Here is a 25,834-nt window from a genome sequence, read left to right as displayed (position 1 = left end):
AGGCAGGAGAGGTCCCCCTATTCCCCTCTTCCCTGATTTGCCCACTTACCCAAGTGGATAATTTGTGCTTTTAACATGATTTTTATTAATAGATATTTTAATAATCGTGGTACATTTGGGCATTTTAATCGATCTTCCTCGGCATCAATAATGCTTCTCGTCGAAAAGGAACTTCATGTACTACATTTCTGTCATCATGTTTATTATTAGGGACACCCTCAAAAGAGACAGAACATATGAACAGTATGGGTAAGTGGTGAATAATGTCCCTGTCACTCTAATTAAATTAATCATTGTTCCATCTAATTGATGTAAATATTCATGGATATTGCGCACAATAGAGCTGAAAACGGTACTAGCTAACAGCGGGTAACTACTGTACCCATACTGTAAATTCTTGCTACTTGCCAGTAGCTGGTATACATTACATCATCATTGCCAACAATCACTGTCAGACGTCAATCAAACATACGAACGACATGTATCAAGGCGTAACTCCTCCCACTTACGCATTATCAAATTTTGGGGTGCGTGCGCAGCCCAAGTGTGAAAATGATCAGGTTGTGCTCGCTATAGGCTACTATCTGTACCCGAATCAACTTGATACATCCGCTAGTGGGTTTAGCCAGTATTTTAACCAGATACCGATAAGCAGGTAGCGTAACCATTTTCAGCTCTGGCGCATAAGCCCTTTATTCACAAATATTATTTAAATAGAGATCAAATTATATCGGTGTGAATTACCCTTTAATTCACCATCTTCCATTAAATAATGGTATTGGAATACATTGGATGATACTTATTTATAGCTCAAGTCACCAACATGAGATGAGTGGTATAGTAAGGGCAAGTGCCCTCATTTATAATATAAAATGATTTAGATTATTTTATGCTCTTAGTCCCCTTTAATGTGTATTTTCATGTTTTCATGTTGCATCAAATTTTAATAAATCCTATTGACATAATGTTCAAAGCTACTGATTGACTTATGGTTTGATCATATATTTATGCATAGAGTGAATTTGGATAACTTCTCAGTTCTCCAACTAAAACAACCTATCTGGCATTAGGTAATTATTCTCTACCAAGGGAATAATTATCATCCTTTCCCACTGACAGACTAATTAAAATAATTTCTCTACTCCCAGTTATTCACTTTCTAACTCTATCATATAAATTATCAAAAATTTTCTATTTCAAAAATTTTAGAAAATATCTATCATCTACAGGCAGATCAATTGATAAAAATGCACTTTCAATGAAATCATGCTTCAAAGCAAGTGATTTCTTTTGACTTGAAATTTTCAAAAAATTGTAACATATTTTAATTGAAATAAACTAACATAGTTAAACAGTTAAACTGAAGAGATAATCTAATACTTGTTAGTATTAATGGGACAAGGAAAAAATGAAAATAATAGATAGGTACCTATCTACTCAATAATCGATGCTTATGTACTAATAAATAATTTACTTACCGACTTAGTATCACATTTTCCCTACTTTATGATAAAAATGTGAGCTTACCTGAAACAAAAAACAAAATTACCAATGGATTAGTGAATTTGAAAAAAAATAGAACACTCAAATATAAAAAAAGAAATGATCAAACATCGTAAAAATGAAACTGAGAAAAAGTTACCTGAAATATCATAAAAACTGTAAGATTGGTTTAAAAATCATTTAAAAGTACCAAAAATTGTTTTTTTTTTTCAAGATGATCATTTGCTTCTTCAAATTTCATCCCCCCTCCCTCTCAATCTCTCGACTAGACGTTCGATATAATCAAATACCTCGCATAGATAAAAATTGTGCACGATTTTTTACATTATCGTTTAAAGCTATTTTCCTTCGCGTAAGCTTACCTACGTGCAAAAACTAGGTACAAAAGCAATTTGTATAATACTTAGGTATAAATTGCCACTAGTATTTCATTCTGACGGGAACACGAATGCAGGGAGATTTTTTATAAACCAAAAATATTACGCCTATGCCACGTTATCTACGCTACCGGTACAAAACGATATATGTACTTTAATATGAATTGGTGATCAGAATATGTAGATATATGAACACGACTCTATTAGAAACAATATTGTTCCTACTAACTGGAAAAAACTCATAATGTAGGTATATTTTCCGATCGGATTTTTTAAAAACTTGTTTTCCAAGTGCGAAGTTCATACACGACTCACGTAGTTTTTTAGAGACAAGAAAAGGGAAATAGCCAAGTATGTAGGTATAAAAGAGCAATCTTTTAGGGGTAGAATTTTTCATAATCTTGATGATTTCGTGTATAGAGTTTAAACAGCGAGACCGGCGAGATGAGTAGAAAAAACAATATATTTTAATTTTATGCTCAACCTTAAACCTACTGGGCATTAATCTGATATTTTCATAATATTTCAGAATTAGGTAAGTATTCGGTACATACCTACTATCTGAAGGTATGGAAATGAATTTTGAAAAGGCTTTTTTTTTTGCAATTTTAACAAAACGAATAAGCATTCCCAAAGCACATTTATTATAATTACATCAGGTGAGTAAAACGTTATTGTTGGAACATATAAAAAACATATGGCAACAAAATGACAATAATTGGATAGGTACTTCAACTCATTGTAACTGCTCCTCTTTCCTTCCCATATACTTAATTTACATGATTTGATGCGTTTCATATCCCAATTTATGCAGCAAAAATTCTCTATTTTAAGTACAGATCAACAGAGATGAAATTTCATCTTTAAAAAATACCAGTTATAACTTTCCAACTCTCTATTTTTTTGAAACAGGCGTGTATACTTATACCATAAAATTTCTACTCGTACACCGCAAAGACGCTAAATGTACCTATACTTCGTACCTGTATTTTTTTTTTACGAGAGACAGGCTCAACAGAAGCCCTCGTGAGACGTTAATCATGAAATTTAAATGAATGCGACGATGACGTATAAACTTGCCATAAGCTGGATAAATGTACTGGATACCTTTACTATGTTGCTATACTTTTGCGAGTGGTCTTCCCCGAAGAGAAAATAGAAGCAATTTTAAAAAACACGCTTTTTATTTTCCTCCAAATGAGAACCGAAAAAAAACCCTTATCCAAGGTTATCAAGAGAGCATTTCGTATGACAAAAAAATACCCGTACTTTTGTACATATCGATGGTGTTGTGGATAAAAGGCCAAACTGAGTTTCCAACTTGCATTCTAAACTCGAAAGTGTCATATCATCGTACTAAGGAGTAGTTTGGCCGATGTATCAATTTTTTTGATGAAGGCAACTCATTCGCTTTCCATTATTATCCACTGATAATATTTTTTCTAGCTTGAGAAATTTATAATGATGAAATAGTTCGAGAGTGGACAGATTGGCCCTTTTGTATTTGTTCAACCTACAGGTTCAACATGAAAAAAAGGGCCAATCTGATAAATTTGGCAAAAAATAATAGATGTTTTGTTGTTGATAAATGGCAAATGCTTAGCAAATGGGAAATATTCGGCCGCGAAATGAAAGCTCATATAGTCTAATATTGTATGTAGGGGTGAAATCGATTTGTTATCAGTCATCAGTGAAGGTTCGAGCTTTGGTATCTTTTTTAATCATCTTCAGAATGAACTCTTTTTTTTGACGGATAAAATTCGTTTCCTGAGGCTCTTTTGATATTTTAATTTCTAGAAAAACCAACAGAATTACTCAAATGTGTCCAAATAATGCCAAATACTTATACAGCGTACTCAAATTACCTGAATTTTTGGTCTTTGGTTCAGGTTCAAATAGTTTAGCAAATCCGTCATCTCGATCCTTCCTCATTTCATTTCTATTGAGAAAGAAGTTGTGATTTTGTAGCCTGAAGTCTCAGGTACACGATGATGTGCTTAATTTTTCTTTATGAGTTATAGAAAAAATTTTGGAGGCCTTCGAATGGGCCGAGGAAAAAATTTCAGGTCATGCAGGATACACAAGTAGGTACACTTTGCGCTCTACCGGCGAGACTAATTCTTATAGCAAGCTGCATGAGCAGTAATTTTGTAGTCTGAAGTTACAGGAACATGGTGATGTATTTAGTTTTTCTGTACAACATGTTGTAACAATGTTGAACATGTCCAAAGTGACTTGGGCGTTTTTTTTTTAGTGAAAATTAATATCACTTAGCTATACCATGATCTCGTTGAATTCATTCAAGAATATTTGTACAAGTCAAACAAAAAAAACTGAATACACCGCCGTGTTCCTGAGGCTTTGGACTATCAAATGATTGCACACACTGCTTGATATAGATATTAGACTTGCTACTAGACCGCAATGTACGATACTCCAGCCCCATCAACCGAATAACTTTTCTCAAAAATTTCAAATACGATCAACATTTTTTCGAGTTGTAGGTATCTAAAAACTGAACACACCACCGTCTTCCTAAAACTTCAAGCTATAAAATGAGCGCTCATTTGGTTCAAAATACTCGTACCTCCATATAGGCTCTCCTCTAGAGCACTGTTGGCGATACTTTTTAATCCACCCTCGTATTATTTTGTTTACTCGTAGGTCTGGGTTTTCTGAGATCATTTTGGTACATTTGCAATTTTTTTTAAATTACTGGCCATCAAAGATAAATTTGTAGTGGTCTGTAATGTAAAAAAAAAGTAAAAAAATAGTTCAGTTTCGCCGTTTTGGATTATACTTTCATGTAAAAAAATGCAGATTGGCCCTTTCGTATTTACTCAAAATGACCGAGAACAGATTTGCCCTTTGGAAAAAAAAAACAGTTTGGCCTTTTATCCACAACACCATCGATATGTATTATTTATTTGTATCATTTAAATGAGGATTGAGGAAGAGCTGCATGTTGCATAAAGATAGATGTAGGTTAGGTACGAGTATGTGTAATGTAAAAGTCGTACTCGTCCGTGATTTCCTTTTTTTTTGTAGTGAAACCTCTGCGATGATTGAATTAAAATGCACTCAACTACAGTTATCACTTTTTGGAGAGTTTATATATTATGAAAATGCTTTTTTGAAAACTGGAAAATGCAATTCAATTAGATCTGATAAAGCCTAGCAAAAAATTGTTTAACAAAAAATGTATGAAAATATTAAGTATTTTAAAAATTTTCATCAATGCGAATCCCGTGCAGTAATTTAAAAATATTACCTGGTCCGCCATTTTCTCACAAACACAGATTTTTAATAACTCAAAACTATGACTAAGTATGATATTTACAAAAATTTTACAATAGTGCTTTTATTTTATAGAACATGAAAAAATATGACCAATTATGCAAAAATCTTAAAATTTTATGCGGTATGTACTTAGAATCTAAGAAATCTGAAAAAAGAGAAAATAAAAAAAATGTAAGTATTACTTTTTTTTATTTTAATTTTTTCAAAATTTTTGGTTCTACTCATCTGCATGAAATTCCAAGATTTTTGCTTAGTTGGTCATATTTTTTCCATTTCTACAAAAAAAGACTCTTATAAAATTTTTGAAAATAGCATAGCTTTTGACTTGACTTATAAAAAAATTCACAATGGCAAGAAAACGATTGATTCTCCTTCCCCCTTCACCTCCGTTATAGCGCTCTACTTCAACATGTAGCAAATTCAGTAAGTAGGTAATTGAGAGCTAACTCGACAGGTTGTGATCTACAACTACAAGAATTCACTAAATTCCATCTCTGAACTAAGATCAAAATCCAAGCAGCATCCAACTTCCTTAGAAATATCACCTCTCCTACATGATGACCCTCACAATAGCATCTTCCATCTCTGAACTAAGATCAAAATCCAAGCAGCATCCAATTTCCTTAGAAATATCACCTCTCCTACATGATGACCCTCACAATAGCCTAGATGCAGCCCACTCAGGAATTCTGGGAAATGAAACATCGCGTTTTTTTGTATCGATTTTTAAGAGTGAGGGGAGGCCCTTGAAATTTTTTCAAAATTTTTTGGACCATTTTTCACCAAATTGTGGCATTTTGAAAATTTTGAACGGCCATTTTGTAAAGAAGTTGTGGAGGTACAGTCTGTCATTTTTTTCCCTAAAATACGTTTTTTAGTCAACATTACACCATAAAAGTTTCAACAAGTTTGAGTTGGTGCAACATTGTCAAAAAAAATAAAAACTGACCACGCGTCATGTTTGCCGGAGGTTGGGCATGATAGTCAACGACGCTACCGTGGGAAGTTACGTAGCGTTCGCGCGCGTTACTGTCGTTCGTGGTTGTCCAGTAGTCCAGTCAAATAGGGGGAAAATGGGTGAACCACATATTCGCTATTCCGATCAACGTTTTTTTGGTGAATATTGTCAGAAATGTCAACCCCCTCCCTTCATATATACCCCTAAAAATGACGTTTTTTCATCTTATTTCATGTTTTTTAACAATGAAAACTGCGAGGAATAATTTTCTAAACACGTTTTTTGGATGTATTTATGACCCCTCAATATCATATATTTTTTCGAAATTTTTTTTGAAAAAACGTGTCATAGAGGGGGTAAAATGAGAATTTTGGGAGAATTAACTATTAATGAGTGAGGTGTCGTTTTCGCATGCTTCTATACCACTAAGCACGAATATGACGTCACATTTTCTGCTGCACTCATCTAGCCCCCCCGTGCCTTCACTCCTTCAGCCTCCACCTCAATTTTTAATATTTTTGAAATATAGTTATTTTGATGATATTGGTGTTGTTTTCATATGTTTCAAACCTACCGAGCACAAATTTTATGTCAGATTTTGTTTTGCACCTACCTGGCTTCTCCAGAGCCTCAGCCCCTCCTCAATGGAGCTTCTACAGGTGCCGGGTAAGTGTAAAACAAAATCTGACGCAACATTTTGTGCTCGGGAGGTTCGAACCATATGAAAACGACACCAGTATCGTAATGTCATTATGAGGGGGTAAATATGAAGGGGGATTGAAATTTCTTATGGGTACACCCCTTACAAAATGTTTACAACATACTAAAAAATTAGAAAAATCAGTTCACATGGGGCTGAGAAATCAATCTTCCGTTTGAAAACCATAGTCGAATCTACAACTGTGTGTACTTTATTCTTTGTGTTAGTCGGGTGGCGAACTTTTTCGTCTTTCATTGATTTCAGTTCTTCATCAATGGCTCCTTGCCACTGAACTTTTTCATCAGAATTCATCGCTTGTTTATACGTTGTCGGGTCTGAAATCATTGATGTCAGTAGCTCAAAAGTATTCAGGCCTTTATTTGATTCGGTCATCTGGTGGTATTCTTTTAATCGGGCGAATTCTGCATCAAAATGCTCTTTAATCGACATATCTTTTTCCACTTCTTGCGCATTCAGTGCTGTTAATTCAATTTCTTGTTCGATCCATTCAGTTTCAGTGTCGGAATCAGAGTCAGAATCAGAGTCGGAATTCAGTTCTTTATCAGGTTTACACAGGATTGAAATCTTGATATCGGTCTAACTCATAAATTTTGGTAAATTTTCATGCCCTGATTACAATTCCATCTGCCCTGACTCATGACTGAAAAGAATCCTAGCTATGGGCCTGATAAATGGTTGAAAGCAGTCATTGAGGATTTCACCGGTACCAGAAACACCTGTTCTTATATCTGATGTGATGGAAGTCGTGCATTCCCAGATGATTCCCAGCCAAAGACACACCACCAACCTTTAAGATTTGCAAAGGAAGCAGACTGTTGTCTTATGCCATGTAAGCCCAGATTACATCCTCCTCACCCACTGTCAACTGTCACCTCTTCAGAAAAGAACTTCTTCCAGTATGCTCTACATGTTAAGTTCAACTCACCATCTCCCACATTATTCTCAGTCTCACCTATTAAGATCACTCCAATCTAAGAATTTTCACTAAACCTTGCTAAAACCATACCAGAATAGCCCAAAACCCTCCTGTCCTACTCTTCTTCGTGCAAAAATCTAAGCTCCATCCATTAATGCAACAGCACATCATAATAGCCCATTCCTCTATAGCCGTGTAGCTGTACATGGCATGGTGATTAACCAACAGGTTCCTGGTAAATTCAAAAAAATGGTCCCATTTAATTTTTCCTCAGCTTTTTTTCATCTTCGTTATTCGAAATTTTCATCTGCCTCAGATTCCGAAAACAAATCACGTCTACAAAACGAGCAATCAAATACTGAAAAGTAAAAAAATAATCGAAGAAGCCAGCAATTAACATTTCGCAATTACATACAACTCGTCATTCATTAGGATCGCAAACTCTTTGACTACACATTCGTATAGTACGAGTTTATTGTATAGTCAGATAGGTGTATTTCGTTATAAAATGCAATTTTTTCCTTTTTCCTGGCTGAAACTTTTTTCATACGTATAAAAGCTCAACTTTATACAGTCAGTTTTACTTATTCAACTCGCGCTCCAGTTAAAAACTTCACCAACTTTCAATTTTTCATGAACCGTACGCGATCTCGAGTAGATAAATATAATTTCTTCAAATTTTATGACTTTTCGCGAAGTGTTATATATGCTCGAACGTAGGTGATATTTTCGATTTTCACGCGATATAAAAATTTCACATTTTAAAATCGTTTATACGTTGTACACGTACAGGAAAAATAGCCTGTCTGCTATACATATACCTACTAAGTACCTATGTATATTTCATACTGAATTTAAACGCAATCAGGTAGGTTCGTGGAAAATAGAAATATCTACCTACTTGTGAGAAACATTCATAAAATGAAGATAATGTTGGGGCTTGAATGCAATATTACTTAAGATATAGCTTCAAAATTAAAATTTAAAATACAAGAATTAAAATTAAGATTGTTGTCTTCATGATTCATAATCATATTTTTTTATCGCATTTTAGATAGGTAGTAAAGATGACATTAGGTAGGTATACGACATACGTACCTACTACCTACTGCACTTATGACGTTGTAAAAGGTTTCATGTGACTTCGCCTTGCCTACATTTACTGCAGCTTACTCTATTTAATGGCAAATTAAAGAACATAGTTAAGCAGTGACACAGCTGTACCAGAATACTATAGTCATTAGGTGTGTACCTATTTTGAAAATATTCTTCCATTAAAAATGATTACTCATTACTTACGTTATTTTCACAATTTCATCGGGTTTTCGCTTCCCTACCCTACTCTCACGAAGCGAGTTAGGTACTAGCTTACATTTTCATTCACAACATTATTTCAGCACTTCCATAGCATGATTATAGGTATATAAACTCACAGGACTGGAAAAATTAATTAAAAAGACGAGTTGAAATCCTAAATATTAAAGTGCCATTTAAAATTGTCTCCAGATTCAAGACTTTAATTCTAACCTACCTACAGATTTACGATCATAACTTAAAAATTCAGACTCAAGATACCTCTTTTAGTTTTTTTTTTCTATTCGTCCAATATGTCATCTTTCAGATTTTCAAATCCAGGTAGGTGGATTCGTAAAGGAACTGAAAACTTTCAAACAATATCACCACATGGTCACATCATTGTATTGTAGAGTACAACAATAATATGCAAATACACTGCGGCAACATTATTATCGCCAAGCATAGACCTCCAATGTCAAAAAATATCCATCAGCGAAAATATGGCTTTACCAACGGTAACGATATTAATCCGAGAAAATTTTGCCAAACTTGATCCAAAGTCGACACGATATCACTTAAATTAGTTTAACAATTCTCGAGTTAGTTTCGATTTTCATTTTAATCCCTAAAATTTACCATACGACCAAGTTTTATCACGCAGACCTTAAGAAGATAAAAACAAAGTGTTCGGCCTTGTTCGCATATAATTAAATTATAAGCTCTTCTAGATAATTTTACGTCTGTCAGTGGTAAAGAAGTGGGGAGGGATGGAGTTGAAAATATTTCAACTTTTTTTTCACTCGATACGAATATGAAATTTAGGATAGAAAAAAATAACGATGAGGAAATTTTCTCGCTAAAGTAGGTCCAATTCAATCTGGTTTACATCTCAATCTTAAATTCAACATAAGTTCGTCTCTTTTACTATCTTTTATCTTATTTTCTCTCTCTCTCTTTCCTTCCCCACCCCCTCATTCGTCTTCACAACAATTTTTCGAGGCGTAAATAAAATTTTTCCCAATTTTTAAGCGATGAGATTAGAATTTCAGTTCTTCAGTTTTTTTTGTTTTTTTTTTTTGCAAACTTACATCTTCGTGATGAACTTTCCTACGATAACTGTGTACTTATGTGAATCAGACATTAATCAATGTCATTTGTTCGAAATTTCCCACGGTCCAGTTTACAGGAGTTTAACGAAGGGATAGGACAAGAACTAGACACGATTCCCTTTTCCTCATTTAGCATCTCATTTACCATAGAAAGACATAATATAGAATGCTCAACGATTATCATCATTTTAAAAAAATGTTTTCAACTTGACCTGTATATCGAGGAAAATTCCTTTGCTCAGATCAAACAAGTACATACCAGCAATAAATAAACTAGAAATATAAAGAAACAAAGCAAACACACTGCTCGTCATTTTTTCAAACAAAAAAAAAATCCAGAAAAGAGCATAAAATAAACGGCACCTACGTGAATAATTAATGAAAACTCGACGTTAAAAGACAGCTGAAACTTGATTGCGACCACCATTACAATTCAAGAAGCTTTTCATTTAGATTGAAAGTAAGTAGTTTTTCAAAGATACCATAGATAGCTTGAATATTTCATCCCTGAGAAGGTATAGTCAACTCTTTTTGAGATTTTTTGCTAAAATAACTTGATTGAAAATTGAAATTCTTGTTAATTTGAATATATTCAATTTAAAAATGGAAAATCATATCGAATTTTTATTTTACTAGCAATGATTCAACTTCGTTCTGATTTATAACGCTAGATTACCTGAAAAATTTAAAATTAGAATTAGACAAGTTTAATTCAAAATGTGAGTAGGTACCTACATGAATGAAATTTTAAATTCTTATGGGATGAAAAAATTACGTCGATAAAATTTAGCACCTATTTTGAGTAATTATTTTTGCTTTTTGATAATGATATTGGTCATATTACAAGGACAAAATAAATTAAAAAATATGATTTTTCCTGATTACAGTCTGTAATTTTCACTTCTATGCCTCATTTTATCATCTAAATTTTAAACCATCTGGAAAATAAACACACAAAATCGAGTGAAATTTTTTCAACATTTTATACAATTTCGATGATAAATTTCTGACCAACTTTTCAAACCCATGCATGAAAATAGAATTAATTTACTTCATTGGCATTAAAAATATTCCAGAGTAATACGAAATGAACCCCATTAACACGCAACTTAACAACGATTCAGCATTAATAAGTTGAAAAAATTATACGTGCGTATACCACCTTCGGAGAAAAATAAAAAGTTCACAATGTTATGACACAAAAAAGGCGATGCATAGGTTTTTTTTTCTTTAAATTTGTTATTTGCCAAGTTTAATAGATGATCTAAAGTAGTCCCTGAATAATAATTTTTCGGTTATTAATTATTCTACTTTTATTTTTTATATTACCTATGTCTCGTGTACAATGTGATATTTCCATGAGTAAGCTCCATATTGCCTTAAAAATACCCCAAAGGCCGATTTAAAAATTTTATTTAGAGCATAAAAACGCACTCGCCGGTATCGAATAAAATTTTTAAAAAATATTATAAAACATTCACCGCTTATTTTTCCACCTCTAAACTTCCAGTTTCTCAAAAATTATCTTGATAGTCTTAAAAAAAACTTACCATTTCTCAAGAAATCGATTCATTTAAGTAAATACTCGAAAAAATTACGTGAATTATCCAACACTCGACTCAAAATTATTGACGTTCATTAAAAACCTCAACACGAGGAGTTTCTAAACTGATGAAAAAAATTTCCTCGATTACCGCACAACCAAGAATGCAAATTGGGTGAAAATTCGCACAAGATGATTTATTTCTTACATAAAAATTATTACGTCTTCGAACACTAATAATTGAGCGGCTTAAAAAAGCACCATGTACTGGCTTTTGAATGAACCACTACTTGAAACAAGAAGCAACACGGTACTGAGTAAAATATTAACAATGTTACCACAACAACAAAATGCTAGTACAATCGTAAAAAACATTGCTCACACAAGTGTGATCATATAGCGCCTGCTCCACGCAGGTCAAGGAGACTGCCTTTGTGCCTTTTCGGCTACCATACTCGTGATACCTCAACCTGCGATATTACCTGAGAGATACGGGGGCTTTCCATAATACATAATTTAATTTGTTACCAGCCATGTCGAGATATGTAAGCATTTGATACCCTTCGGTATGCGGTATGAATTCTACTTGTATGTATCTTTGAGCAAAATCGTCTTAGTGAATTACTTATTTACCACGTAGGTACATCAGTCTTTCCTTGTGTACGAGCACGAGGTGACGATCCATCTTACAAGGTGTATCAAAGAACCCAATGCGGTGGTGGCGGTGAAGAAAACCAACCTCGAGCGAAAGAAATCTCCGCCACAGTGAAGATGATGCGTAAAAGCCGAGCCGAAATGTGCCTCGTTTAATTTAAACTTTGTTTGAACCGAATTCAATATTAAAATTACACGTAGGTAAAGCATCGGTATAGGTACTTTGTTTATAAATTGAAAAAATTTTCTCAGATTTGCGAGCCTTTGATGTGTAGGGAAACTCGTATCTCTAGGGAGATCGCTTTGTTTCAACTTTCAGGTAACCGGGTTCCCTTTTTTGAAAGACGTAGTCCCTTGGAGATGGTTATTGGATTGAAATGTTTTCGGTTATGTATGTAAATAGAAAAGGAGAATGGAATAGTGAAATAGTATTTCCCTTCTGTATGCATATTACATAATTTGCTTGTTTTTCCAACGTCTCCATCACAAAAATTTGCAAAAAAAAAAAAAAAAAAAAAAACGACGAAATAGTTGGACAAAAATTATTAGCAAAAACGAAGTACTAGTTTGATTAAGTGGGATAATGTGTGATAAGTAATTTTTAAATCATTTTTCATCGACTTATGGCAGGTATTTTCAACATTTTGAACGGCCATTCTGTAGTTGAGTTTCAAAGGTACAAAATCTATAAATTCTTAAATAATGAAAAATCACATGTTTCGGATTTTTAAAACAATATCTCCGTAACTCCAACAATTCAAAAAAATTGAGAAAAAATACAATAAATTCAAAACAAAATCCCATTCTATCGGGCTGTCGGTCGCGCTTGAAAACTAAAAAAAAAAAAAAAAAAAAAAAAAACAGAAACTTTTCACGTAATTAAACACGATCTCTAGAAAAACACTGTGATCGGTTTCCTAGTGATAAATCATTCACTTCTTGACGTTACTCAACGCTTTTCCAGTTGCCTATGCGGCCAAAAATAAGGTAAAAAATTGTCTGAATTTCACAATTGGCGTTTTTTACTCGAATAAAGATGGAAGCTGGAGCAAGACCCTTACTTCAACACGATTATAGGGTCCAAAAATAAAAAAATTCAGTTGGTTTTTGCTGTTTTGGTTGAAAGGGTTTTAGGAGATGAACCGAGAATTTTGAGTCTTAGGTGAGTTTTGAAAAAGTGTCATGCGACCAATCAAAATGGGTTAAAATTTCGAAATAAAATTCAAATATTTCAAAGAAAATATTTTTTGTTCATTTCTGAAGAATTTAGGACCCAAAATTGGACCATAATTTTGGGGATTTTTGAATAAAATGTCATGCGCAACATACCGAAATGAATTAAAAAGCAAGAAATTCAAATATTTCTACGAAAATATTTGTCGAGCATTTTTGAATAATTTTCAGCTGGAACTTGAATCATAATTTGTGACATTTCTGAAAAAGGTGTCATGGGGATCTATCAAAATGGGTTAAAATTTCAGCAAAAACCCGAAGATATCGATCACAGCTGTTTTTGAACATTTGGAAAAATTGTTAAGAGAATCTATCTTCAGTTTTATAGAGAAAAAGCCGAAAAAGGAAATTCCTGAAATCAGAAATTGAAAAACTCTAAATAAAATTGAGGTTTCTAGTGGTGAAAAAACAACTTTTCTAGTGAAAAATAAAAGTTGAAATCTATAACAGAAGAAAGTTGAAAGTATTACAACGAAGACTTTAAAAATAACGTGACCACTTTGCCATTGTGTAGGAAATTTGATTTTCTAAATTTCCACCAAAAAAAGGTCCTCTTGGTATCCATCAAAACTGAAACAGACAGATTAATTTGAAAAACAAACCAAAAATAAAAATGAGATTTTTATCTTTCTTTTTAGTTCTTGTTTTGAAAATTTAAATCAATCTGTCTGTTTCAGTTGAGTTTTAAGGATACCACAGTGTAAAGAGGACCTCTGGCTTTTTGGTAGAAAATTGAATTTCCTAATTCCTACACTATGTTCACCTCTTTTTGATTTGTTATTGGAATTGAATGGAAAGCTATATTATTAATTTTGAAATGAAAAAAAAGGAAAAAAGTGCAGTTTTCTCGCGGTATTTTTTCAATTATAAGTACCTCTACCTAGGTACGAATATATTATTAGAATAGTGCCTGTGGTGGCCTGTGCCTACCCTACACGATTGAAGATAGGCAAAAAGCGATAAGGACCTTTTTTGTTGGAAATTAATTTTTGAGGTTTCGGTGATTGAATCATAAGATCATAACTAATTAAAAATTGATTGAAAAATTTACAGAAAAAAGAATAAGAAATTTAAAACCGATCACCATTTTAGCATTTTAAAAAAAAATCACACTGCGAGAAAATCAGTGTCGCCGAGATAGAGAATAAAAAAAATGTTTTTTTTTCAGGTTTGTACATGTTGAAATTTGATAACAGAAAACACTCATCACTCAAAACAGATACAGAATTTTAAAATTTCTCCATGCTTTGATCAGGACAGATCTCTGAAAGCGTTTTATGTATGTATTATTTTTATGTGTTTACAGTGTTTGTAAATTCTATTCGATGAAAGCTTGTTAATTTGTGAACTTTTTCCAAAACCCATCGTCGAAGTTTACCGAAGAATAAAAGCATTGCTGATAAAACTTAGAGGTATGCTCTTTCTAAAGAAATCAAACTCAATGAACGTATGTAGATATTCTATTCTAAATCTATTTTCACTTTTCAGACATGTCCGATATATATCGAGAACGTTTGTGTGATGTTCTGCGAAGTGCTGAGGATTTATATCCTAACCAAATCATTCCATTCACCGCGGATGACGTTGACGACATCTGTAAACTGAAAGTTCTTGTTCATATATGGATGACGATAGACTTGAAAGCGCAATTTGTGAACGTGAAGGGTAATGAAGGAGGTACAGACGTTGTAGATGGAGACTACCGTCCGACTAATGTTCCGGCGAACTGGCATGAAAGCGGTGTAAATAACTTGGATGCGACGTACAAACATGCTGGACGTACGTTTGATTTCAACTTCGCGTATAACAAACGAAAGGATATCTATGTGATCACTGTTGTGGTGAGTGAACTGGTCAATTCTACGATTTGAGATCGATTTCTTTGTAGTATTATTAACATATAAATGAGTTTTTATTTATTGGATCTTGATGTGCACTAGGATGACGCTACACGTTACTCAGAAAGCGCAGTCATAAACGAAGTTCCTGGTGATTGTGAGGAGGAAAATTCAGTTGAAGATGAAGCCATCATCACCGATATCATGAGACAGTTGTACCGACGGATTGATGCGTTGTATGCACATATATTATTTTACTTATCACATTCATTCACTTGAAAATAAAATATGTCATTAAACTCGTGCACTTTACAGTATGGAGGCCGTCCAGTCACCAGACTACAAACCCAGAACACACAAGTCTGGCTCAAAGAAGCAAAAGAAGTAGATATTTTACGAATGAATCGTTTGTTGGACTTGCAATGATGTTCCTAAATCCTAAAGAAAGAAGCTTTTTTTTGAATCGCAGTTTCATGATTAATATTCCTAATTTAACGTGATATTTTTCTATTTTCATGTAATTGAAGCGTTTTGTTACTTTTGTTGATTTCTATTCTGTACAAATAATTGAAACTTTAAAAACACAGTTGGTTTTTTTATCGTTTAGTGGTCATTTTCATCTCCATTTATCATCTGGTAGATTTTTTGGGAGTCCCAGAAAGAAAGGGATGGGATGGCCTATGGACCCTGCTACTTTTTGACGCATGAATAAATGATGTGGTGGAATAAATTGGCAAAAATTCGGTTTGAACCCCATTGGAAACTTTCAGGATTTTCTTATTAAATCTGGCTCACAAATTTTCTTTAATCTAATTCAGATTTCATTCAGATGGTACCGTCATCGTCGGTATCAAAATTTTGAAGAAAAATAAATCGAAAAAATTTCAAAATTTGATAATTTATTTAGAATTTATCAAAATGGTAACACTGCTCGAATTCTGCTTTGCGCAAATTTTCGACGCTAGGAGCGTCATCACCTAGGCAAGCCCTACCCCCTTCTCCTCTCCAAACACCGCTGGCTCCAGTCCCTCCACCTGAACGTTGGAGCGTTGCTCTTGGGCTGGCGTGCGCGTGTTTACTGTTTATTTTGTATTGTATTTTCAGTTCATCGTTCATCTGCATTCAACGGAAATGGATAAAATTAAATAATAATTAATCCTTGTTCTTTGCTACGTTCGAAGTTGGACATGCATGTATTTCGTATTTAGGGTAATCGAAGTGTAAATGCTGTTTTCATTAAAATGGTTTGTAACACATCATTTCATTTTTATTTTTGCTTCACAAGTTGAAACACGATTGTAATATTCATAATTATTATTCTTTCAGATGACGGCGAACGATTCCTTCGATTCCATCGATAATGCTTTCGACGCTTTACTAAAGTCGACTACCTACGGAGTAAGTTTACAAATTAATATAAGTACTTAACAATCAGAATACCAGATATCTAACACACATGTGGTAATAAACAAATACAACTGAAACGTCCAGTATCGGCGTTTTTATAATATGTATCTGCAGAGTGACTAGTCGAGTGGTCGAGTAATCGTATTTTTGTTCTTAGAACTGGCGAACCAATAATTCTGATTATCAAGTAACTTATCGTCTTTTCTTTATCACATTCCTTTTCGATTTTATTTTCAGTCGTCATCGAATGCATTAATAGGATATTTGGAACCGCAGCAAAATCTCGAGGAAGTGCCACCTGAGCATCAATCGTTGAATGATACTTCCATCTCGGTTCGTATAAAACATTTCTTTTCGATATTTGCCAATTTAGTAGTCTTACTCGAAAAAACCACGATACTTGTGCTTTTTGAAATATCAAAGTTATCTTTATTTCTATGCTTCATTTTAGATATTGGATGTTTCGGGGTTCTGCTCTAAAAAACAAAAATGGTTAACATCTTCGCAGATAGACGAGCACGATAGTTGCAAATGTATAAAGGTGATAGCTTAAACGTTACGAGTTTCGTTTTGCAACATATCGATTAGATTAGAAGTTCGTATGTATTCATTTTTATTTCTACGTAGGAGGAAATTATTATCAATGAAACAAAAAATATTCGACTTACAACAACAACAACTAGAAAATATAATTTTCATTTTTGTGATTTGGGTGAGTATTATTTCGTACATTCACGTTGAGTGAAAAACTTCACATCGCAGTAATAAAATGCTTTTCCATTTTAGATGAGAATGTTAAATACTGCAATTCAACGGCGAAAATCGATACTTATATAGCCAACTCGTGTAAAAGGAGACAATCTCGAGGTGTCAAAAGTACTAAAAACAAACCAACTTTACAAGTAAAAGTAAATTTGGGTTTGTGGAAACCTGCGGCATTGGAAATTCGTCTTAAAGACCTTTATGCTTCTAAAAATTTACGTAAGTTTTAGCAAATTTACGTAAGTTTTAGCTCATCTTGTTATTTTATGTAGTTTTATTTTTCTAAAACTGAAGCTCAACGACATGAATATACATATATCTTCATTGGTGAGTATAAAAGTCATCAAATCCATTAATTTGTTTCCAGTAAGTTACGTGTTACCAGAGCTAAGATATCAGAAAGGCACTATTGTTTGGGTCAAGATGGCCGGATATCCGGCATGGCCAGCTATGATAGACGACGATCCGGATTATCAAACGTATTATTGGATCATGCAAACGACACCTCAAAAAGTAAAATTATATTTCCGTCCAAAATTATCAGTAGATTGAATTCGTAATATTGATTTTTAATGTTGACCATTGTTATCTATAGTGTAACTGCTCTCTGAAGATAACTCATTTCCAATAATTAACACGTTTAACACCTATTTCATTTTCAACAGGTACAATATCATGTGGTTTTTTTCGACGAGCCTCACCTCGTGTCTCGTTATTGGGCTCCAGAAAAAGAGGTAAAACATTTTCATTTTAAACCATTCATCAACTTTAACTCGATGATAATATTCAAAAGATTCCAAGCTGGATTGCAGGAAGCCAAGAAAGCAATCACAATGAGTATAGAAGAAAGACTCACTAAGTACAGTTTCGTTGCTAAAGCGAAACAACCCAACGTTTGTTTGGTAGAAAAGTAGAGGTTTCGTTTTTCGCTTTTTTTTTAAACTACGTGTTACCTGTGAATTTTTATACGTAAGTTTTGAAGAAATTTTGCGTTCTTACATATCGTGTCATATTGAGTTCCTGTGTGCGATTTCGCTGTTTCTCGTCGGTTTTCTCCTACTATCGTGTTATTAATATTGTTTTTAATTTAAAAGATAACAATTTTTATACTCGGATGCTTGTGCTTTTCGTTTCTTGTCGTATTGAAAATCGCAGTCTGAAGTTCCTTTTTTTTTGCTAAGAGAAAATTCACGAACCAATGAATTACTTTCGGTATTAGTTTTTAAAATTAAATAGAATATATGTTTAATTATACTTACTAGGAGTAATGTTCTATCGTTTTTGATACGTTAAGTTTTATAAATAAAGATAATCTCGTTTCTGTTTGATCGTATCTATTCCAGTTTTCGTGTTTTTTTGTTCAAAAGTTTATTTCAGCAAGTACATATAATATTTTCCAACTTTTTTTCATCGCTTCGAAGTTCGGAATTTGGAAATTTTAATTAACTACATTGGTATTATCCGTCAAAAATACATGATATAAAAGTTTTAGAATAATGATTGAGAAATTATCATTAGCATTGTAAATGCGTCGTAATTTTTATTTATCCGAATACCTACATAAACTTGTTTATAAGCAGTACCTACATGTGAAATTACCGGTGCAGGAAGCAAGTAGCTAGAACAGCTGACGAAGGTACCTACCACATGGTCCAATGTCCAGCTGATTAATCAGTATTGCCAGGGCGAGAAAAACATAAAAATGTCAAAACATACGTGTCTATGTACATAGCATAAAAATGGGAAAAAAATTTATCTGTATAATTTAATTGGTCCTCGACATTATTTTTTTTCGTAAAAAATTTTGTACAGCTTTCGAAGTGCGTCAATGATTCGAGCATTGCATCTCAAATTTCAGACTTTGCAGTTATCTCCAAAAATTAAGCTCCCCAGAAAAAAAGTTAATGGAATACGGATCACTGTGAACTGAATTTTCTGAAACTTCTCCCAATTATTTTTACTGAATAATTCTTCGTTCAGGCTTCATACGCCTCAAAGTTCAGAAAATTTCATTTCCAAATTTCATCACAATCAATCAATTTGAGAAAAAAAAATCCAAAATAATCTAGCAATAAACAAACGATTTATTTCAAGTAAAACATTGTGTGGAAATACAAAAATTGAATTAATTTAAAAGTTTTTCAATTCTTTAGAATTATTCCAAAGTCCCAAAAAAATCAAGAAAATATAGGCTTAAAATTTGAAATTATGTTAAACATGTTTGAAATAGTCCCCCTCCCTCCACCACAAAAAACGAAACATTTCAATAATGTTGAACAAAAATTAAAATTGAAGGAATGACAACATTTCAAAAGAATTAAATTAAAGTAATGATTTATAAAAATTTTAATGGATACAATTATTTATTTCCTCTTGAGCCAAAAACAAGAGTTATTCCTTTAATTTAAAAAAAATGAAACCGTCAAAAACAAAACATTTCAGTTTCCAAAAAGATTTCCTTTTTTCGCCAATATTGTCAAAAAAGTCCTGCTATGCTGGAACTGCAACAAGCCCGGCTTCTTTACACAAATTGCCAAAAAAGTCATATTTTTTTATCAAAATTACCAAAAAGTCATAAATTTTTTTTGGTCAAAAATTACAAAACAGTTCTTTCTTGCTACAGTAAGTTGAGAAAAACTTACATCTTTTCAAAATTTCCAAAAGACCCATCTTTCATTTTTTCAACAAAACTTTGAAATTTTTCATTTATTTTTTTTTTTTTAATTCAGAATTTTGTATTTTTTATTATTTTTCTAATTCTTATTTCAAATGAATTTTGACCCATCCATTCCAAATTAAAACAAGCTTATTTTGCTTCCCAAGTAAATGAATTTCTATACTTTCGTCCTGCTTGTTTCGCAAAAACTGGAATAAAGTGCTTCTTCGTAATCACTAATCATAATTGAGTTACTTTATTTTTACCAAAATTAGGTATGTACAAAAAAGTTGTATTGTTTTGCAAAAATTGCAAAATTGTCATAATTTTTTAAAATCGAACTTTGAAATTTTTCATTCATTATTTTCTTTATTCCGTATTTTGGATTTATTTCTCCCTTTTTTTAGAAATTTAATTCAACAAGTTGCTTTTCCTACTTTTGAACTTCTTGATTCGCAAGAACTGCCAAAACGTTTATTTTGTTTACCCCTTACAAAAACGTTCCAATGTTCTTCCAAAATTTCCAAAAAATCCTACTTTCTTAATGAAATTATTTTTAAAATTCTACTTTTCTACCAAAATTGCCAAAAAGTAGGTACCTACTGTTTTTTTTTTGCTAAAATTGCAAAAATTACGATTTTAACATTTTTTAAATCAAATTTTTAAATTTGACAGTTAGCTACATATTTTTTATTTTTTTTTTAGAATTTTGATTTTCATTTCAGTTTTCTTTTTCATCGCAGTAAAAAATTTCTATCTGAAAAAAACCTTATCTTGAACAAATTTCGACCAGCCATGCTCTCTCCAGAATCCTTCGAAAAAATTCCCAGCCAAAATTCCTGCTTTTATATTTGTTGATCTTATCTATTGTAATTTGTAACCTGCAAACAGAATGAGTTTGATCGTTTATTTGTTTTATTTCATCTAGTAATATACTTATCGAAGAAATAATTAAAACGTTTACAGCTTTGTAAACTGTTGTAATGTTGTTTAAGGTTGTATATGTTTACCATGTAAGGCACAATACGTATTACATTATGGGCAATAGTTTCGTATAATCAAAAACCAGTTTCGTTTACTCCTTAGTTATTCGTTTAGACAACAAAATTAACATCACCAACGCTGCTTACGTCACTGGTTTCAAACATAGAAAATGAACGTTTGTTGACTTTGCTTTCCTTTTCATCGTTTTACAACAGGTAATTTTCCTTTTTAAATATTTTCACAACTTTTCACTCCAATAAAATTAACTTTTGCCTCATTTTTCATCTTACAAAAGTAGCTCCAACTCACGTCCCTGCAAAGCAATTCGAAAACCTTGCCCTGCTATTGAAATCAACTCACTCTTGTTCCTTATTTAGGTGCAATTTCACAGCCATAAGTCAATAACATCAAAATATGACGGATTTGTTTCGCTTTACGAACTATATCAGGTCACTGTATGCAAGGAATATAAATGCAAAAAGGTACGTACTCGTAGAAAGTATACAATACGATGAAGGATTTCATCGTTATCGAAACATAATTTCACTAACATAACCTACTTTACAGGATATTTTCGAACCTTCAAATCAGACTTGAATTTTTATATCCATCTTCTTCGAATTTCTCAACTACTCAGCCTTTGATATTGACTCTGTTTTCTGGAAAATACGCAAAATCAGGAAACCCAATCAAGTCGCGTTTCGATTCAATATTAACTCGTAAGGTCACCTATACGACCAGACATGGATCTGCAAACGCCTCAAGGTTCGTTCACCAGTCAATTCCAGGTAAACCCGAAAAAATGATCTGAATTCCTCTCGTCGTCGACAACGTAGCATAGGTAGAGTTGTGCATTACGTAACCATGCATTTAAACCCTCTAATTGAAATTCGATTAGCAAATCGAGTTCGACTCGTATGAGTAATTTCGCTGAATCAGCATTGCATCCAACTAGGTAATCGCTAATCGCGTTTCCTAAAACTGGATTATTGCAACGTAGGTAGGTATCAATGCGCAAGGCCGAATGAGCACGAAATATTGCTTTTTTTTAAAAAAAATAATACTCGACTTTGTGATTCATTCTGTTCATTTTTTTTTATTTTGCTTTATTTATCGAAAAATTAGTATAAGCGATGTTTATAATATAATAGGGTATACGATGAGGGAGACTATACAGGTAAATTATGGACTTTATGCACAAAGTATGCAGATTAACCCAACATACAAATCTTGTTCTATCACTTTCTAACTGCCTTTCGGCGAAATATATTAATTGAAAGTTTCGTTAATACTGTTACTTATATATCGTGAATACATTATAGTCTTTTAAATAACGGGCAACGCCTACGAATAGAACAATCGGGCCTCTCGTTCGAAGTAATCATCACTATTTAATACCTACGAATAATCTATAGGTAAACGAACATCGAGATGCATTTTTTTTTCATACTTATTCCACAATTTGAGCCAAAATCACGAAGTAGTATCTCGATCTCGAACCCTAATCACATCCTTTGTGGCTTTCAGCTTTCGCTCATAATGATGAATGTAATGTAGCCAATGTACGTATACAACGTTTATTGCCCATTGTCGACAAATTAAACCAGGTAAATAGTTTAACCGGGGATAAATTATGCCAATTACATAATGAAGATAAAAAATTCGACTCGAAGAAAAATACCTATGATAATCGGCTTGACCTTATTCTGAATTTAAATACAGACGATGATCGAATAATCGTACACACAGAGATCACTTATTGTAACTTGCACATAGACGAATGATGTGATCTTTCATCTGGCAGTTGAAAGAGGTCAGGAAATTCAGAATTCAAATTCAATTTGAAATATTGTTACAAATGAACGGAGATGTTTACTAAAATTTTATAGAAATTGCTGTGAAACGATAATTACGGTGGGATAAAAAGAAATTGTGTACGTGAGAAGCCAGAAATTTGCACCAAAGATGGGAATGGAAAATAATTATACTCAATTTTTTTCAAATTCAATCGACAAAAATTCATAAACAAAAAATTAAATTAACCTACTAACATTAAATGTGGATTCTGTTTTCCTCAATGTTTTTCGTACGATTGATCATTAGATCTTCTTTTACAAAAAATGATTTTCTATGATAAAAAGAAATATTTTAACATTTTTAATTCTTCGGCACAAAAATCAAATTTTTTGTTGGAGAACATGAAATTTTTCATTTGAACGAGTGATTAATTTTTCTCTAGAAAACTTTGTTTTTGAAATATTTCGAGCACAAAGTAAATAAGCTGAACTTATTTAGGATTATTTCTACCTTACAAGTGAGCCTGTAAGAAAAGAATAATTTTTATAATAAAAAAAATAAAATAATTGAAAAATTTTAAAATCTTTAAAACATACTTAATGAAAATAAACCACAAGAAAAGATAGAAATAGTTTAAAATAGCGTTGAAGATTTGTTTAAAACATTGTTAAAATACCTACATAGTTCAAATACTTGAGGTAAAATTTATCCGTTGAAGTTGAAAAAAAAATAAAATAGTAACTTATTCGAAACTCACGAAAAAGATCTACTTAGAATCAACATAAATGTATAATTACAAGAAATAATGTCTCATAAAATACCTACCTACCTATCATTAAAATGTATGTACCGAATATAAACTTCACAAGAATTTCTTATAAATCACATGAAAATCGTACAATAACGAAATACTTGATGACTAAATGGCTTGGAAATCTCAGGATTGCAAAAACCTTAACAAAAAAAATCAATATTTTTTAAGAAAATGAAAATGAAAAACCAAAAACTGTGATTTCCAAAATGAGGTTTGAAAAAATAAATAAATATTTTTTTGGAAGATGAACATCGAACAATCAAATCTTTTTTCAAGTCCTAAAAGACTCAAAAAAATATAAAAATATCGAAAAATGAAAAAATATCATAAAAATCGTATAAAATGAGAAAAAAAATACTCAAAACACGTTGAAGACTCCTCAAAAAAGAAGATTAGAAGGTCCCAAAAGGATCTGAAATTTACAAAATACCTTGCTCAAACATTTTGATACCTATAGTTAAATTCATGAAAAAAAACAACATATTTCTTATCATACTTGAATTATAATCGTATTTAGAAGCCCAATTTTAAAATAAAAATGGGAATAATTTTTTTTCAATGTGCAAATTTTTTTACACGAATGTCTTCACTCTTCAAATTCCAAAACCCTCAATTGCACAACTGGTACCTACAACCAGAGAAATTTTATGCGTTTTGAGGTCCATTTTCGACATAAATGAAAAAGGTGTAATTTTGGGTTCAAATTTGAAAAAAAAATGGTTCATAAATTTGAAATATTATGCAATTGGACAGCTGCAACTATGAGAATCTTTCATCTAAATCTTATTCTCACCAACATCGTATTTTGAAGGTCATTTTTAACTGGTGCAAATTGCAAAAAAAAATTGTGAGCTCAATTTTTCAAAATTTTATATTATTTATTCGAAAAATTTGTGCTCCTAAACACAGTATTTTACTCGTTTATATGTATTAAAATTGGGTCTGTAAACGTGATTATAATTCAAATGTCACCAGAAATGAGTTTTTTTAAAAGAATTTTTTCCATTAATTTAATTTTTGAACAATTTTGGAAAATTCAAAGACCTCAATTTTTCATATTTATGGACATTTAAAACATTTTTACCAAATTTTAAATAAGTTTAAAGTAATGTGAATTGCTTTAAAAAAACTTTCGAACATTTTCTAGACCAATTCCTACATTTTCATACTTGAAAAAAATTGTAGCAAAATTTTCAGAACATTTTAATCATATTTTGAACTTTATCTTATTCAATTTTCACATCGTTTTGAACAAATCTGACACCAGTTAGACGTTTTTGAATTATTCCAATGAGCAGTTTCAACATTGTTTCAACACTTTTCTGGCGTCAAAAATTATAACGTATTTTTTTTGTAACTTTAACAAATTTTACGAAAACAATCTACAAAGGGTACCCCCCGATAAGATAGGCAAAATGCCCTTAACCTCAGATTTCGATGAAACTCACAGGGTATGTTTAGTACCCCCAAAAAATAATTTTGGGCCCATAGCCCGTTCCCCACCCCACCCCCCTCAGCCAGGGGGGCCAAAAAACGCGTTTTTCGGGGGAAAAATTCTGCATCAGCGAGTAATTGAGATAAATTTATTCTGTAAACGAATATAGTTAGAGGATACATGGGGGTATCTCCCTGAATTTTTTCAGAATTTTTCATCACATGGGGGGAGAAGGGGGGACAAAAGAAAACTTTAAATCGACATTACTCCGGAACGAAAAAACATACCAAAACGATTTTTTCGTCAAATATGTAGCTTTACGTCTACTTTCTATAGAAGTCATCACCCGGCCATTTGGAGTGGTGGGTCAAGCTCAAAAGCTCAAAAAACTCTCAAAAAACCACGTTTTTTGCGTTTTTCTCCAAAAATATGGACAAATGGCGGAAATCGAAGTGCACCAAGTTGTTCAGCGTGAAATTTTACTTCAGAATTGAGTAATTGAAAATTCTTTTACACCGCGTGATCGTAAAA

At 32.5% G+C, this 25,834-nt stretch overlaps 3 protein-coding genes across 3 annotated transcripts in view; 2 read left to right on the top strand and 1 right to left on the bottom strand.

Moving 5' to 3' along the window:
• Positions 1–12,018, bottom strand: part of LOC135850071 (uncharacterized) — a 91,683-nt gene extending 79,665 nt beyond the window's left edge. Inside the window, exon 1 of the mRNA XM_065370782.1 lies at positions 11,731–12,018. Coding sequence (XP_065226854.1) covers positions 11,731–11,733 — 3 coding nt within the window. The 5' untranslated portion in view covers positions 11,734–12,018. The remainder of the gene's footprint in view (positions 1–11,730) is intronic.
• A 2,793-nt stretch (positions 12,019–14,811) lies between these two features.
• LOC135842201 (uncharacterized) lies at positions 14,812–16,034 on the top strand. Its single transcript, XM_065359566.1, has 4 exons — positions 14,812–15,022; positions 15,099–15,451; positions 15,551–15,684; positions 15,764–16,034. The coding sequence occupies exons 2-4, from the start codon at positions 15,101–15,103 to the stop codon at positions 15,834–15,836; spliced, it is 558 nt and encodes a 185-aa protein (XP_065215638.1). The 5' UTR covers positions 14,812–15,022; positions 15,099–15,100; the 3' UTR covers positions 15,837–16,034.
• Positions 16,035–16,489: 455 nt separating this feature from the next.
• LOC135850070 (uncharacterized) lies at positions 16,490–18,959 on the top strand. Its single transcript, XM_065370781.1, has 8 exons — positions 16,490–16,692; positions 16,775–16,846; positions 17,093–17,188; positions 17,307–17,396; positions 17,483–17,567; positions 17,642–17,836; positions 17,985–18,130; positions 18,283–18,959. Exons 1-8 carry the CDS (start codon positions 16,690–16,692, stop codon positions 18,529–18,531), a joined length of 936 nt encoding a protein of 311 aa, XP_065226853.1. The 5' UTR covers positions 16,490–16,689; the 3' UTR covers positions 18,532–18,959.
• The last annotated feature ends 6,875 nt before the right edge of the window (positions 18,960–25,834 follow it).

The sequence above is a fragment of the Planococcus citri genome, chromosome 1 (assembly GCF_950023065.1).
Source record: "Planococcus citri chromosome 1, ihPlaCitr1.1, whole genome shotgun sequence".
NCBI classification, from domain to species: Eukaryota; Metazoa; Arthropoda; class Insecta; order Hemiptera; family Pseudococcidae; genus Planococcus; species Planococcus citri.
Note: the sequence above shows the minus strand (reverse complement) of the source record. Positions and strands in the feature narration are given on the sequence as shown.